Source organism: Pangasianodon hypophthalmus, chromosome 15 (genome assembly GCF_027358585.1).
Source record: "Pangasianodon hypophthalmus isolate fPanHyp1 chromosome 15, fPanHyp1.pri, whole genome shotgun sequence".
NCBI lineage: Eukaryota > Metazoa > Chordata > Actinopteri > Siluriformes > Pangasiidae > Pangasianodon > Pangasianodon hypophthalmus.
In genome coordinates this window covers 22,248,234-22,265,608 of record NC_069724.1, presented here as the reverse complement: position 1 = coordinate 22,265,608, position 17,375 = coordinate 22,248,234, and the positions used below count along the sequence as shown (strand labels likewise).

Sequence of the window (17,375 nt, the reverse complement as noted above, 5' to 3'; positions counted from 1 at the left end):
CAACATTAAATGTAACTATAAATGGATAAAAAGTATGTGTCATTCTTTAATTTAATATGCGCTTGTAATCATTTGCAAATTGCTGTGGTATAAGAGGAATAAATCATTTCATGATGTGCTGTTATACAAAAATAATCACCTTTGGGGTGGTAACAGACACTTACTTACGGGAATACTGTGTAGCCATGAAAAGGTGTGTTACAATACTGAAATTGGAGAAGGTAAAAGTTCTGATAATGGCCTGCCAGCTTACACCTGCATCTCTTCCTCTATAAAATACACATATGCTGCATTTCTAATCTGATTTTTGCAGCTTTATATCTTTACTGTTTCATTACAGAAATACAGATAAACCAGGACTATCGGCTTGCAGGAGTTCACGCTCTGGAAAACAAGCTCCGATACCCTTCATTTATGTCCGCGAAATGATTACGAAGAAAAATATTCAGGCTAATCTTTTTTTTTTGTTGTTGTTTTTTATTTGCCACCTAACATTCGGCATGATGTGTCAGTCTAACACTCTGCATTTCTCAATCAGCCTTTGAACAAATAACTATTTTTCAAAAGACATTTATTTCTTTTATAAAATATACATTTTGCACATTAAACAGGTAACTTAAGTCAACTTAATCAGTTTAAAGTCCACAGTTCTAGTTTACATGTAATCAAGCATTTCTGTCTCCATTTCATTTTCACTCCCATCAGGCTTGTAATCTTCATCATCATCATCGTCGTCGTCCTCGTCCTCTTCTTCATCTTCGTCACTCTCTTCGATTTTACGTCCAGCCCGGACAGGCCTCAGCTTCGGGGAAGACAGAGCTGCAAAAACCAGCAATTTACATATATGCATGTACAGTTGTGTGCAAAAGTTTGGACACCCCTGGCCAAATTACATATATTATTGAAATTTTTTTTAAGTAAAAAGAAGCACACAAACACAACCTCTACAGCAAACTATTTATTTTTAAAAATAATTTTTTTACTTCTATTGGCTAAATTCCTTGTCTTTTTATTAGATCATTTAAACATTTGAAAACTTTGTCCACTCTCATCTTTACAGAGTGTGCAAGAGCTCTTCTCTGTTTTGATGATGTGGCGGTGTAGGAGTATCATTATGACAGACGGCTTATGTTTGTTCGCTGCGCCTCAAAGCTATCCAAAAACTTGATCACACTTAGTTAGCGAGGTCTTAGGCATTTTTATTCAGATTTTTATTTCCTCACCCAACATGATCTTTGCAGACTGTAAAATAAACAAAACTTTTCCACATCATTTTGGTGAAATATATGAATAGTTTCTTAAAGTCGAGGTGTCAACCTATATTTCTGGCAAAAAACTCAATTTGGGCCAAAACCGGAAAAAAAAAAAAAAAAAAAAAAAATTCAGCCACAACGACATCCACCACACATTTGGTGTACAAAATTATTTTAAAAGCAGCTGAAATTCCATTGATGAATAAGCAGAAACTCAGACCGCAGTGTCAAATTATTATATAACTAACACAAGCCACAGAGTGATAAGGATGTCTAAGATACTCAGACTACACCGAGCTACAAATTTACTCTGAGGAAAAAATTCATGCTAGATACCATTACACCTAAATAAAATAGGTGTATAATCAACAGTAATAACCACACTTTCTGATAAGCCTTGACATCAGACTCAAATTTTCCAACAGCACTGGAAAAAAATGCAGGTGTGTCGTCTGGATCCTAAATGCCAGTCAATATTCAACTAACCTAATGGTACCATCGCAGTCAAGGTTAAAACAAATGTGTAGCTGATTTGAAAAAAAAAAATATATATATATATAGCTGAGGTTGAGGAACTGTCCACACCCACTTCAGGTACATATGGTGGCATTACGCAACACCCCTAATATATACAGCTGTCTGGTGCTGGTTTGTATTTTAATTAGCCACAAAACCCTACAGTGACAAAACTAGATGTAAAACCTTGTTCTATTCTTTCAAAAACAAGATTGTGCGTTATGTGCTTGTCCTAATCCAAAAGCTGTGTGCAACAAGCACTTACATGGTCTTTTGGCTCGTGCCACCTGCGTGATCATGGAGGAGATGATGTTTCTGAGCTCGTCCGCAGTCCGCGGCAAACACCAGCCGTCACGCTCGTCACACACTTCCTCCTTGCCGTCATTTTTATGGATGATGCTTTTAATTCTGAAGGGGTCAATCATGAAGAGACATTCACCAGACATGCAGGCAAGTGTATGTAAGACTTATCTGAATCTAAGCTTAGGCATTTTCTGTAAAGCTGATTTCAAGGACAGACAAATTCATTTTTAAGTGTGATTCAAGGCCTTACTTCTCTACATCCAGATCGCAAAGCTGGTAAAACATCTGTCGGTAGGGTGGTAACATTCCCTCACGGAATATGTAAACTGAATCCTACAATCAAATATCGATGAAACAGAGTTATAATGTCACTACATGTCACTAATTGCTGGTTTTTTTCTAACCATCTAATAGGTTCTCCAACATATAAAGCAAAGCAACATACAATACGCTATGCAATATACAATACAAAAGGCAATATGAATTCTTGAATCAGATTGATAAGAAGGTATCAAATCACAAATTCATATTAATGCACTCATTCTAATACTTTTCTATAGTGACAGCTTACACAGGGATATGGTATGGCAAGCTCTCTACCTCAACATGTTACAAAACTGTTGATAAGGTGAAGTTTTCTGTGAGGAGACATTTATTTATCGTTTCTGGAAGAAGTCTCCAGTGTTAGAATGTTGTAACAGAAAGAGATAAAGGTGTAACTTTAAGTAAGAATTTGTGCTTTCCAGTTTCTCTAAAATGACAAGCTGCTTTTTTTTGTCATTAATTTCAGGAGAGAGAAAAAAAACAGGCTTGATGGAACAAATGTTTATAGCTGCTATAACGTAAGTGATAATGGGAACTTGTCTCGTGGATGTTCTCCAACATTAAATGTAACTATGAACTGGCAAAAAGTAAGACAGGAAAGGGTGTAATAGGAAATGACAGTGCTTCACATCTGGCCAGTCATTGTCAGTTAGTTAGTTTATAGGCCAGACAGATGGATTAAAATTAGGACTGCAGCAAAGAGTCAATACCAATAGAAGTAAAATACATTTTATTATTTTTAATTAAAAAAAGAAAATCAAATCTTCAAATAAACTAAATGCATAAGTGGCCTAAGAGAAAGGATAGATCCAATTTTTACCATAAGAATGTATTTTGATGATAGGGAGCTTGATGAACTGTCCTGGGTGATGTCCTTCACACTAGCTGCCTGAGGAGCTAAAAGTGCAGAAAAAGAAATTATCAAAGGGTCAGTGAAAAGAAATAATGCGATAAGATGCATTCCATATTATAGACTCACCATCCATTTTAATAGGAATGCCTGTACACCTGCTCATTCATGCAATTATCCAATTAGCCAATCATGTGGCAGCAGCACAATGCATAAAAATCATGCCGATACAGGCCAAGAGTTAACATTCACATCAAACATCAGAATGGGGGAAAAATGTGATCTCAGTGTCCTTTGCATGGTTGTTGGTGCCACATGGGCTGGTTTGAGTATTTCAGAAACTGCTGATCTCCTGGCATTTTCACACACAACTACACTCTCTGTAGACTTTACACAGAATGATGAAAGGAGAGGAGAATGGCCAGACTGGTTCGAGTTTACAGGAAGGCTACAGTAATGCAGATAACCACTCTTTGCAACCATGGTGAACAGAAAAGTATCTCAAAATGCCGAACTTTGAGGCAGATGGATTACAACAGCAAAAGAACACATAAGGTTCCACTCCAGGAAGAATCTGAGGCTTGGAAAAAGACCTGATCTGTCTAATTTCAGTGATCCTGTGCACTCTGTAGCCACGTGCAGGTATACTGGTGTTCCTAATAAAGTGCAAGGTGCGTGTATATTAGTGTTTTCCACAAAGTATAGCAGAATGAGCTGTAAAGCCCTAGCAGTTGTTAGTTAGAGATTTAAAGAATGTTTCAGTTATAATAATGGCTCAACAGCTAGCATTGCTAGCAAGGATCCCTGATGAATGACAAAAACAATGGTCTAGAAACATCTCCACACCTTTAAGCTCACAGGAACAGCAGGATCTATGAATGCTAATTATTCCCTCACCTGCCTTGTTGACTGTGGTTGGAAGAGCATACTGGTAGGCACTTCTTTTAGCCTTTACTGGGATATCATTGAAGCTATGTCCTATGGAGCGTGACAGAAAGAAAAACAGAGAGAGAGAGATGGAAAAACAAAGCATCACTATAATTACACATATGTTTTGAACAAACTAAGAAAAACTGATAGCTGATGACTGACAACTGATAAATGGTAGCTGAACATATTTGTACGAGTCTATTCCAAATAATTGATCCATTTTTGTATAAAATAGACTGAGAGAATTGATACATCCGTATTGTACGTGCAGTCCGACTGAATCCAGGCTTTACAGACCCACTGAGATCCTCACCATGTCTCACTCCACAGCGGATTCTGAAGTCCAGAACCTGGTAGATTTTGGCCTCTGTGTGCTTACGGGGATCATAACCAAACCTCACCCACAGACTTCTCCAGGGCCCGGTTAACTGATGCGTGCGTATGCACCCATACACACACAGACACACAGAGACACACAAAGACACACACATAATTCAATGCAGTTTGCTACTAAATAGCAAAAGATCAGTATATTATACAATATTTACACCACAGCGCTGTTAAATTCTCAATTCTGATTGGTCAGAAGGTGTTGATTCATTTTTAAAGTTTATATTAAAGGTTTAGTTTTATATTTATACTCAAAGGTTTATATTAAAGGGCTCGTTCTAATACATTATTGCTTCTACAGTAACTTACACTGGGAGTTGTGTAGTGTCTGAGCCACATAAACAGATTAAAAACAGTGTGTGATTGTGTGAAGATAATATTCTTTCTCTCACCATGTAATAAGCCAGAAAGGGGAGCAAGAGCTTCAGTTTCTCTGGGTGAACGTTGATGTTGGCTTTGATGGCGTTGCGGGACCATATGGGCCGTCTTTCAAACAGCTGAGGGCGGGAACATAGGTAAACATACATAACTAAACATACCATAAGAACACAAAATGGGGATATTCGAGCTGACTTACTACCACATGTAATGTGGGGTTTAACTTTTTTCTCATAGCATTTCAGGAACGTGTTAGCTGTTTGCTCTCAGATCCTATTGCAACTCTAAACGGAAGATTTTGTTTTATATATATATATATATATATATATATATATATATATATATATATATACACATATATATATGGCAATGTAAATAAAATATTTCCAACACTTCAGTTACAAATTGTTATTAAAAACTTACCTTCCTCATTTCCTCCTCTGCCTTGAGGTCATTGTGGTGCATAGCGTTTTTCTGCCAGTTCACCTTAGCAGCCTCTAGTGGCTCAGTGGGTACAGTCGTATCTTCAAAATTCACAAAAATGGCATTGTGGGCTCTCCGGGCTCGGTTCGGACCAATCAGGTTCTCTTTGGAGAGCAAATGCGGTGCATTTCCTTCCCTGTATATATTGAAACAGTAAAGTGATGGAAATTATTTGAATACAAAGAGCACAATGTGTTTTATATCAGACATTACAACATTAGCCAGCTAAACCCACATGATTGTTGAACTGGTAAAACTCCAAAAGTTACAAACGTTTCACATTATTTTTGTGAACCATGATGTTCATGTATTTTTGCTGTGTGGCTAGCTGAATGTATGTTATAAAAAAATGCGTGATATTCTCAAATTACACGGCCTGCATTTGCGTACCGGAATATGATTGGCTCTTCTATTTTATGATGCGATAACACTTGAATGCCACATGCACAATACTCAAAAACTTTTTTAAAATTATTGACTGGTGCAGTAATCATTTTCACACTTTGACCAGTGTGAGCACTTTTGGTAATTCCCTCAATAAGATTTAATCATAAAAAACTTTTTATAAAACTGACTTTAATGCAATTTTTTTTTTTTACCATAATAAGATTATGTGCATGAATTCAGGACTTTACATCTTAAAGCAGAGTGTGCTTACCTGTGTACAACATCCGGCCGGTAGTAGTAATCCACGGGGTTGTCCAGACGGGAGAAGATGGGAGGTGGGAGAAAGAGCGGCACAGATTGGTCAAAGAACTCCTTCTTTTCAGGTTTGCATAAAATGATCTTGTCATACAAAGAGATCTGGGATCCGTCAGCCTCTCTGTGCATAGCCAGGTACTGAAAATCTGCCATTCCTTGATGAAAAATAAACAGGTTTAAGTTTAGAGGATTTTAGGTTGTGAGAATTTTTTTATTAATGGAACATCAGATAGAGGAGTTTACCTTGAAATTTATACGTGGTGTCTATGAGGCCCAGGATCTCCATGACAACGTGAGATTCCCCGCTGCGTCTGTTTGTTCTGCGTCGCACTCGGATAAGCAGGTTGGTGGAAGAATAGCGATTCCCACATACAGGGTGGCAGTATGGGTCCTTGGGACGATACCGCAGCTCCAGCCGTTTGGACGAGTCTCCATAAGTCTGTTTAAAAAGAGAGAGAAAAAAAGATTCTTGTATAAGAGTGACACTCTTATTCTAATGCATTAATACATTATGTTTATATCAAAACATTGTGTAAGGAAAAAATTATTATTTTCCAACAAGAGCATACACCGAAATGTGTTTTACACATTATTATTATCATTTTATTTATTAACAAATATACTTTAACTGTTTAAAGACTCCAGTTCACTTAAGAAAAAGTGTGTGTGTGTGTGTGTGTGTGTGTGTGTGTGTGTGTGTGTGTGTGTGTAAACTGGACAGATCTTTTTAGAAAATTGCACAACTAAAGAAAGCATTTGTAATGACAGTAAGGAGAAATGATCACCTTGGACAGCCCCTGTTCCCCTCCAATGGTTTCCAGCATTTTGTCCACATTATTAACTAAACCCGGAAATTCAACACAAACCAGTCTGGTCTCTGCTAACGGCAGCGTTGCGGTGTCTTTACTTTTACACTCAGCCTCCGTGACTGAACAGGCTGTGTTTACTGTCGCATCCATTACTGTAATATTAAACTAACCAAATCCCACCCACACACACGTTAACATCTTCACTATAATCAACATGAGTAAAAACTTCCGACTGATAAACCGTTCCGAGTGGAAACTATATTAAATATACTTAGTTCCGCCTCCGACGAACGGGACTGAGAGAAACCAAATCGTGGGTGTGATAAAATATTTTTTAAAGATGTCTACAAAACCAGACTCACTTCCTTTCAAGACTACTGAGAATTTTTGCGAATACCAACTAAGATTTTAGTACACAACATTATAAACCCACGTAAGACCTGTTACTTTGAAAAGGCTAGAAACCTGTCAGTTTCTGTAAGTGTTGCCAGATTGGGAGGTTTGAAATCTTTCTCAATTTGTTGTTTATTCTCAGAAAACATTTGGGGCTTTTTGAGAACCATTTTATAACCATCTGGGAATGTTTTCTTTTGGTTAACAAAGTCAGCACTGTTCCCAAAAAGTTCTGTGAACCTTAAAGTTATATGACAACTAACAAGCAATGTTTTCTTATAATAATGTTTTTTTGTTTGTTTGTTTGTTTGTTTGTTTGTTTTTAATTACAAGAACAAGAACCTTCTAAGAACATTCCTGTAACATTGTTTCATGGTTTTATAACAGGCCATTCAACAAAAATAGATGCTAAAACATCAAACTAATGTTCCAGGAGCGTGGCCTTCAAGGGGGGTTCTGATGTCCACCAAACCTTGATTTTAGGTTATATTTTTGTATAAAATCTAATATTCTGTTAGTTGATGGCCCATTTAGACTGACATTTACATAGAAGTTACAACAGACAGGCCACAATGAATAGTTAGGAAACAGATTCATACAATTCAATAACTGTATTTCAATATAAAATAATATCTTATTGAGATTGTTGCCCACATGTTCAATATGAGTACATGAATATGATTGTCTCGCAATTATTGAAATGGAAGAAGTTCTTTTAATCATCCTGGGTTGCTGTAATGTTCCCTAGAGATTCAAAGGTTAACAGAACATTATCCAGGTTATCAGTGGAAGGTTCTCCAAATTATCACAGGTTACCGCAAGGTTATTTAAAATTTATGGGAACAATCAAAGAACATTTTCCGAAACACAAAGAGCTACAAAACATGATTGTTAAGTTAAATTGATTGAAAAATACCTGTTCTTAGAATATTTCCTGAACCTAAAACAAACGTTCTCAGAACATTCTGGGAACCAATAACTTTTATTATTATTATTATTATTATTATTATTATTATTATTATTATTACTACTACTACTACTACTACTACTACTAATAATAATAATAATAATAATAATAATAATAATAAAACACATCCCGGCATGCTTTACAGTATAATAAAAATATAGAATAACAAGAAAACCATATCCAAATAAGTAAATATTAATTAAATTCGAAAAAATAGATTATGTTCTCTGAAATTATGTAATACGCAACTCAGTAATTTTGTGAAATGATTTATTTTCATTTCTATTTAGGAATTATTTTATACTTTTTTTTTTTTATGGTGTAAGTTATGGTATATACCTGTATTCAAACACAAAATATTTCTCCTTTAAAGTTTTCACTCTCTGATAACAAATACAAAGAATAAACCTAGAAAAGTTTGCAGTTAAAAATGATTATTGTGATAAAATACACAAACACCAGCATTTTATTTAGAGATGCAATACAGGTTAGGACCAATGACTATTATGATTCATGTAGGAGGTATTTTCACCAACCTGGCAACCCTGATCTCAGCAGGCCAACAGTCGCTTCCTGCGCTTCAGTGGAAACACACAGCACAGACAAAATGGTAAGATTTTACAGTCTAGCCAGTTTTATACTAGAAGGCTCTGTGTTATCACAGTAAACATATAACAGGAAATTCGTACAGAATACAAAATGCAATTTAAGACCGGAAGACAGACAATATTATTAGCCGTTAGCTAGTTAGCGAGCTAGCTGGCTAGCTTCATCCATAATATCACATGACTACCCTACAGAGCTAACTGCACTTAGGTGTTCCCATTTAAACGCATTATTTACTGCAGAACTTGTTTATTTGAAGTTTTAATCCCAGTTTCGTTGCTAAATTATTATTTATTTTATGTTTTTGGAGAGTGGCATGACTCAAATATTTTGAAAAAAGATCCTCACTCCCAAATACTTAGCTAACTCCGGCTAACATGATCTCATGCTCAGTTATTTCATTAGATCATTCAGGTTATCATTCAGGGTTTTGATTTTTGTTTATCTGGCCACCCATTTAGTGTCAAGAGTGTCAAGATCTGGAACAGATTGGCCTGAAAACTATTGGATTTCCCAAAATGATTTCTGAAATATTTTACTCCTTCTTATACACAATACTATTTTCCTAATACTAGACAACACTAAACTGTTTAGTTGGACACTGGAGTCAAAAAGAGGATCTAACATAACTTTCCCAAAGGAAAATCCACCCTGAATGACTTGCATATTCATCTTTATAATTAATTTATCTTTATATTATCTTCACAGGCATCCAAGATTTACTTTGGAACTTTAATATTAGTATTAATAATAATAATAATAATAATAATAATAATACAGGTTATTTGTTGGCGCCTTTCATAAACTCAAGGACACCTTAAAGTACCATGAGAAAAACAACATACAATAAGAGCAGCATAGTTAAAAGAGATATACAAAATTAAAAATAGATACAGCAATAATACAGTTGAGTTAATTATAATTAACCCATAACTCATCAGTTAATGTATAATGTTTTAATCTGGGATTTGAAGTGTGAAATGGAGTCCATTTGTGGAGCAACTGAAAGCTGAGTTTAAAAGCTGGAACCATGAACCATGAAGAGAGCAGCTGAGGAAGATCGTGGAGAACAGGCGGGGATATAAGGATGGAGAAGATCTGAAAGGAAGGAAGGAGCCAGATTATGAATGGCTTTGAACGTAGACTTTTATAGTGAACTCTTTGCTGGACAGGAAGCCAGTCGAGCTGAATAAACTTCTTTCCTGGACATGTTGGTCTGTTTTCACTTTCCTACATTACCCACAATGCCTCTTGACTGCGTTGATAGTAGCATCCTCACTTCGTCTCTACTTAGAGTCTGTTCAGCTTTCGTATGGCTTCATCGGTACACTCTGCTCAAACAGATCAGCTTCCGAAGCTTCAGGTTTCCCATCTCTGCTGTCACGTGTTGTATAGCTGCATTGCAGTCTAAGCAGTATTAAGTTCATGTTAATTATAAAGATTTATATGCAGGTCATAGTGTGATAGTGATTTCCTCAGAGTTATCAAGCCTGATAGTGAAACTCGGTGCGTCTTTCCTTAAAACAATCAGAGCAACCTGTCATAAAGTGATAGCTTTTTATTTGTTCAGGTTTCTCAGTTTATCAAATTAGACCCCTAAATTTAGCAGTACTGGTACATGTTCCTCTTACTTTAACATCTCTTCTTTAGATTTAAACCATTTCACTTTCCTAAACCACCTGTCATGGGTTGTGGTGTACCTTCAGCTCATTTTGACTAAAAAAACAAAATCATTTAGCACCAAAGTTTCCCACTAACCCCACACTGCTAACCTTCAATTATCCATTATCAACTAACATCTCATTTATGTTTGAATTATTCACTTGATATTCATTTGGTATTTCAGTTTCCTTCTGTCTCACACCATCTTGTATTGTTTGTGTTCCTTTATTTGTGATTATGCACCATTTTGATCTCTCGATGTCCCCCCACTCCTCCTCCTGCTCCTCCTCCTCCTCCTCTTCCTCATGCACTGTCTCCCATCCTGTCTCCAATCAACTGCCTTGTGCTCAGGCTGGTCACAGAGTAAGTGCCCCTCCACTCCCTCCACCCTGCTTTACCGAGGCTTCTATTGCAGACTAATGGTGACGGCTGTAGTAACGCTGCACTCTATGAGGCTGTTGGATCTAGTCTGACCTCTGCTTTGTGTAGGAAACACAAGTAAAGATGTTCTGGGACATGCTTGGTAACATCCTCTCAGTTAATGTGTGGTTTTGTTGGTAAATGAAAAGTGTTTGTGTGAATTTTCTCAAAATCTACACCGTTGTATGTTTATCTTTTTTATATATGAGCCAGGAAGTGAATTTTTATTGGACTCGAGAGCAATAATTTAATAGAATGAAGCTGATCCAGCCAGGAAATGTTTCTTTTTGAAGTGTTTCCTGTTTAGTTTTGTACTGGAGCAACGAAAGTAATGTAGCGAACAAGTGAGGAAAGCTCATGTGTTGTGTATGTGGTGTCTAACCCTGGATCACACACTGATATCTATAAAAATGGACGAATGGATGTCATAGAGATAATAAAAAAAAAAAACAATCGGAGCTGAATCGCTTTCTTCTTCTTCTTTTTCTTCATCTCAGACTCCGGTAGGAGGTGTGGCCTAAAGGTTCGAAGATACAGCTGCAAACCTGAAAACCTTTACGTATTTTGTGTAGGAGCTCCGCATTTTGACCTTGGACTACACTACCACTCAAAAATATGTTAAAATTTTGTCCCCCAATAAAAACAGCGGCTGAGCCAACAGAATCATCTAGAATGATTGCGAGCTGCGCAGGTGTTTTGAACGAACACCCTGGAAGCCCCGCCCCTTCCTCTCATCTATTAGTGATCTCTAGACTCTTATTTTTTTCTGCTTTCGGTCTTAGGGCTCACTTAGGGCTGTGATTGGACACTGAAAGCATTTCAGTGTGTCACGACTGCATCGCACTGATGAAAGTGAAGTGCAATGTACTGAAGAATTCACATTCACTTCTGACACAAGGTCAACATTTAATTCTCAAAAAAATAAAACCCTACTGATTGTTTTTCACTGAAGAGATCAAGCGACATACATTTTCAGTGTGGAATGTTTTCTCCACATCACTACTGAAATGCATTACTTTTTCCCTGGTGTGATTGCGTTTCTCTCTGGCACTTAACATTCTTCATACGGAGCGACCGTAAGCCTGACCAGGGTACCAAAGTTAGATGAATGAATGACTGAATGAATGAGCTTACACAATGATAATTTGGTAGCTATAAAAAGTATTTCCTAACTTGTTGGCTACATTAGCATCATCGCTCCAGTAGAAAGTTACAGAAGAATGGTTGATCTTGGAAGACAGTTCAATAAATTGTATTTTTTGGTAAACTATTAGTATGAAGTAATACTATGAAACACTTTACTATGAAGTTTGAAAGCCTAGAGTAATTGAATCCCATAGACACACATAGATCTGAATTGGCACAAAGTTAGATTTTAGCTCCTTGTCACACTTGGTACTGGTGATTAATATAAATGTGAAAAACAATATAAAAGTTCAAGTCCATTACAATCCATTAGCTTTGTTTTTAATCTAATCTCTTACTCATAACTAATCTGAGGTGACACTCTAACTCTCTGTTTATCATATATCTCCAGTTGGTCCTTGTATTAGGTGACCTGCACATTCCTCACCGATGCAACACTCTACCAGCAAAGTTTAAGAAGCTGCTGGTGCCAGGCAAGATTCAGCACATTCTTTGCACGGGCAACCTCTGTACGAAGGAGAGCTACGACTACCTGAAGACACTGGCTGGAGATGTGCACATCGTCAGAGGAGACTTTGATGAGGTGGCGTTTTCTTTTTTTAGTATAATACATTATAGAGACGTTAAAACATTATTTGAAGCATCATCATCGTTTTTTTTGCCACAGAATCTGAATTACCCCGAGCAGAAGGTGGTGACTGTGGGCCAGTTTAAGATCGGGCTGATCCACGGGCACCAGGTGATCCCATGGGGCGACATGGCCAGCCTCGCACTTCTCCAGAGGCAGCTGGATGTGGATATTCTCATCTCAGGCCACACACACAAGTTTGAGGCCTTCGAGAACGAGAACAAATTTTACATCAACCCCGGTTCAGCCACAGGGGCTTACAATGCACTGGAGAGGTACAGCACTGATACACACCTCCTTCATGACACCTCTGTAATGTAATGTTTATTTTTTTCTCTTAAAGGTGCTGTTTGTAAGGTTTGTTTGTAAATGTTGGTAGACCTATAAAATCATATAATTCTGGGGATATCTGAAGGGAAAATAATTATGATTTGGTCCGCAATTGCTTTGGAATTTTGATTTCAGGCTTCTGTTTAGATTTTTCAGGCCCAGAAATAAGCTCCGCCCTCAGCCAGAACAGAGCTGCCCAGCTCACCCTCTTTGGTTTGTGTTATGACTAACGATAATCATATTTTTGTTACTTGTCTCTCTTCACAGCAACATCATACCATCCTTTGTTCTGATGGACATCCAAGCGTCTACGGTTGTCACGTACGTTTACCAGCTCATCGGTGATGACGTTAAAGTTGAGAGAATCGAATACAAGAAGTCGTAAAGACCATCAAGGAAAATTGGTTGTCCTCTTCTAAGATGTTTCCTCTTATTCCCTCCTCGACTACAGCCCGGAGTCTCGGCCTATTGCAGATGCTGTACATTAACGCTCAGATATTTTACTGAAGTGTACAACATTGTTTATATGTCATCAGCAATCGCTTGTGTTCTCTTTATCAGCAAAATGTTAAGAATGCAATAATGTTGTATTATTTGCATAATGTTAGTGACTAATCGCTCCATGTTTTATGTTAAAGATATGTCATATTGACTCTTCAAAGCTATTATTATCAATTCCAAGGCCTTGATACAAACCCTGTGAAATATTTCATACAATAAAAAAAAACATGTGGTGTATTAGTCTTGAGCCGTTTAAATGTAACTTCCATTTTCCTTATATTAAAAACCCACTAACTGCGAAAGCAGGAACATCTTTCGGGGTTAAATGCTGAGAACAGTGTTGTTCAGATGATATGCGTTAGCATGATGTTGTTGCACCAAGAACTTTCTAATCCCCATCACGAAACACACAACATAACGCAGAGGTGCCAACATCTGTTTAGTTTTGAAGCCTGCCACAAACATGATCTGCATGGAAGAATCATCAGAAGGAAATCTTATCTGCGACCTCATCACAAAAGTGAATGTCTGAGATGAAATGCTGCATTTATGATTTATGACCCCTTGCTATGGGGATACAGGAATAAAGCGTTATTCAGTACAAACGCATATATATATATATATATATATATATATATATATATATATATATATATATATATATATATATATATAACTTGGCAGAAAAGCCAATTCACTGAAGGGGAAAGGACTGAAGGGGGTTAATATCAGAAAGCAGAGAATTATCCTCTGTCCATTCTTTATACCTTTATTGCCTTCCTCTGGATGTTTTCTGAAAACAAAAATTCAGATTGTGTTTTTTTGATATAGCAATATAAAGCAACAGTTAAAGCGATGGTCTCAATTTTACATTATGCGTACTGCATATCTCTAATGATTCTGTTATTTATCTTATATAGCATATTACTCAGTAACTACAATGTAACTAAAAGGAAAGGATTGCAATTACAAGCATGAGGAATAAAACTCTGGACCCGCCAAGAGGTCCTGTGATTTTAAGGGATTAACATTTTTCAAAGGTTTGTCCCATATATATATTACCTCTTTATATTAAGCCATGATTTTCCTTTTTCAGTCTTGGCCCTGATTTTTTTAGGATTGATTCTGGAGACCTGGAGGGAAAACTGTATTTGAAACATAATAAATAAACAAAATGGACCTGCTAACTTAATTATTAATGTAAAATATGAATTATCACCTTTTTTGCTGTCTGTTGATTTTAGGAAAAACAGTCATCTCTTTGCTTCTACTTTTGTCTTTTTGTCCTTTTGCCTTTCCATCAGATCTCTCCTTTTGTTGTGTTGAGCTGTAATCCAGGTCTGGTGGAGACTTTCTCAGTTGTGTGTTAGTGATGAAGTTGCCTAAAGTGCCAGGATTTGATTTCATATGTCATACCTGTTCTTTCTGAACTAAGCACTGTATTGAAGTAAAATCAGTGTTGAAATATTAGGCGATTGTTCTGAAGATGCACCTGTTCTGATAGATCTGTGAAGCACGTTCAGGTAGTGTTGCTGCATCAGCGTTCGCATGTGAGCCTCGCTGTACGCTTCACATATGCTACACAAATAGCGCTTCTGACCTGGCGTCAAGGCTGAGTACTGAAACAGAAATATTTACATCATTTTATTTCAATTAAATCAAATCACACAAACAAACCACTTGTCAAAGACCATCCATTTCTTTTTTGCATTATACACAATTCTTGATTCTGATTGGTCAGGAGGTATGTTCATAACTTCAAGAGAAATAAAGAAAGAGAGACTGGTGAGGACCAAGTGTATTGTATATAAAATATATGGATAACATAAATGACATCAGTAACTAACTTGTTTTGTGCACATTCCACAACATTAAATCTAACTATAAACGGATAAAACGTACAATTTTTATTAAATATAATTATTAAATAAAAATTGTGAGTGATGACAAATTGCTGTGGTATAAGAGGAATAAAACACTTCAGGAAGTGCTGTTATTGGAAAGTAATCACCTTAGAAGTGGTGACAGTAATGTCATTTCGAGTCTAGCTGCATCATACCACCCCATTGTTGATTGTTTTCCTATAACACCACACCAACATGTTGAATACTAAATTCATTGATGTGGGACTCAACTCTACAATCCCATCAACTTTTCCTGTTAAATGAGTGTAGTTTGGCCCTCATTTGCATACTGGAACATGATTGGCTTTTGTACTTTATGATGCAATAATATGTGCACATTATGTTTAATACTAATTGCACTTCAGTGACTTTTTTTTCCTCCTTCAACTTTTAAAGGATTCCATCATAAAACAAGACTAAAACCATTTTCAGCAGTGAACTTAAGATCATCACTGGATATTTTTCATTCACCCAATATTTATGTATGAGCTGTGCCTGGAAAAACATGCAGCTGATGAAGTTTTAATGAAAAACCTGTAAGAATGGAGCTGTGAGCATCGCTTTAGGAATGTCAATAGTGTTGAAGTGCTGAGGCTGCAAAGGTCCTGTTCTCTGTCGGAGGTTCTTAAGTCCATATTCTGGGTTCTTGAAGTCTACGCAAACAATAAACCACTTGTTTCATCATGAACTAAGCAACTAGTAAGTCATGCTTGTTTGTTTAAATTATAATAACTTTTGCATGGTATGAGGTCACTTTTTATGCAGTCAGACTGTATAGTAGGTGTAACGTTTCTCTGGGTTTCCAGAGATAACATACACCACTCTACTCCTAGAAAAGAAACATATCGGGTTCCGAGAGACACTCTGCTGTTTCTCTCCTGAAGTTAAAGCATCCTTTACATGGACAGGTCTGGTTTCTTATATACATCAGGGTTGCCAGATTGCATCCACTGTTTCAGCTGGACCAAAGAATAAATGCTATAATAGCCAACTGTGTGGCATTTGTGCTCCCAATCTGGCAACCCTGACTGAGGTGTACATATACAAAGACCTTATAGAATGAGAGTAAAATAAGAAACCTTCCACAGAAAATGCCTAAATAATAATAAATATTCAAAATTATACAATTAGTAGGCATAGAACAAACACAGGAAAACTTGATCTTCTTTATTGACTGATAATTTTCAGATTCTGACTCATTTCCCCTTTTACAAGGCTAAACTTTTAGACACAATGATAGAACTTGGTCAAACTTACTTAATTGTATGGTATGAGTGAATCCTGATGACCTGTTGACAGCAGAGAATAAATTAATAATAATAACAATAATAATAATAAAAAGAAGAATAATAAGAATAATAATAAGAATAATTCTTAATAATTCCTTAATAATTAGTGCAGTCCTCTATACATCATGTTTACTGCATTCAGTGAAAACAACAAACCTTTTGGGCTTACATTACTAAAATATGAGTCATGTAATCTGGTATAATTTGAATGAAATCTGTATTAGTTTTTTAATAACTGATGGAATAGACACAGGTATTAATTCATTAGAAGGTAGATTCATTACACTAACAGTAACCTACCTTGATGTTGGAGAAGAATTCATAGCTCATATCTGAGGTTTTCTACTAACTTTTCCCTTTTTCTTGTCTCTTTTTTAAGCTTCGTTAAATAACGTCCTCTGAACTCGTACCCTACAAACGTCTTACAGCTGATTACGTTACGCTTTACATGCACAATGTACACATACGCCTTTTTTTTGACCCCTCTCGCTTTCCGTAGAGCCATCAGTGCTTGAATTCCAAATGACTCGCTACTTCCTGTACTAGCGCACTTCACAGAGAAGGACGTAATGGCGTCTAAAGCCCTATATA

At 36.6% G+C, this 17,375-nt stretch overlaps 3 protein-coding genes across 5 annotated transcripts; 1 reads left to right on the top strand and 2 right to left on the bottom strand.

Annotated features, from left to right (window-relative positions):
• Positions 1 to 554: 554 nt before the first annotated feature.
• gtf3c5 (general transcription factor IIIC, polypeptide 5) lies at positions 555 to 7,197 on the bottom strand. Its single transcript, XM_026928735.3, has 11 exons — positions 6,915 to 7,197; positions 6,373 to 6,568; positions 6,086 to 6,284; positions 5,368 to 5,563; positions 4,959 to 5,063; positions 4,490 to 4,604; positions 4,144 to 4,224; positions 3,217 to 3,293; positions 2,323 to 2,405; positions 2,035 to 2,177; positions 555 to 819 (listed from the first exon to the last, which is right to left on the bottom strand). The coding sequence occupies exons 1-11, from the start codon at positions 7,086 to 7,088 to the stop codon at positions 656 to 658; spliced, it is 1,533 nt and encodes a 510-aa protein (XP_026784536.1). The 5' UTR covers positions 7,089 to 7,197; the 3' UTR covers positions 555 to 655.
• A 1,516-nt stretch (positions 7,198 to 8,713) lies between these two features.
• vps29 (VPS29 retromer complex component) lies at positions 8,714 to 13,838 on the top strand. 2 transcript variants are annotated; one of them, XM_026929318.3, is made up of 4 exons: positions 8,714 to 8,908; positions 12,524 to 12,715; positions 12,800 to 13,035; positions 13,358 to 13,838. In XM_026929318.3, the coding sequence occupies exons 1-4, from the start codon at positions 8,729 to 8,731 to the stop codon at positions 13,473 to 13,475; spliced, it is 726 nt and encodes a 241-aa protein (XP_026785119.2). In that variant the 5' UTR covers positions 8,714 to 8,728; the 3' UTR covers positions 13,476 to 13,838. The 2 variants fall into 2 exon arrangements, with proteins under 2 accessions (XP_026785119.2, XP_053096403.1); XM_053240428.1 differs by lacking the exon at positions 8,714 to 8,908 and adding an exon at positions 10,789 to 10,929.
• Positions 13,839 to 14,292: 454 nt separating this feature from the next.
• On the bottom strand, positions 14,293 to 17,246 carry LOC113535709 (protein FAM216A). 2 transcript variants are annotated; one of them, XM_034311146.2, is made up of 7 exons: positions 17,085 to 17,246; positions 16,753 to 16,784; positions 16,030 to 16,148; positions 15,084 to 15,210; positions 14,811 to 14,973; positions 14,654 to 14,736; positions 14,293 to 14,384 (listed from the first exon to the last, which is right to left on the bottom strand). In XM_034311146.2, exons 1-6 carry the CDS (start codon positions 17,105 to 17,107, stop codon positions 14,658 to 14,660), a joined length of 543 nt encoding a protein of 180 aa, XP_034167037.2. In that variant the 5' UTR covers positions 17,108 to 17,246; the 3' UTR covers positions 14,293 to 14,384; positions 14,654 to 14,657. The 2 variants fall into 2 exon arrangements, with proteins under 2 accessions (XP_034167037.2, XP_034167038.2); XM_034311147.2 differs by having other exon boundaries at positions 14,294 to 14,384; positions 14,654 to 14,724.
• Positions 17,247 to 17,375: the final 129 nt, after the last annotated feature.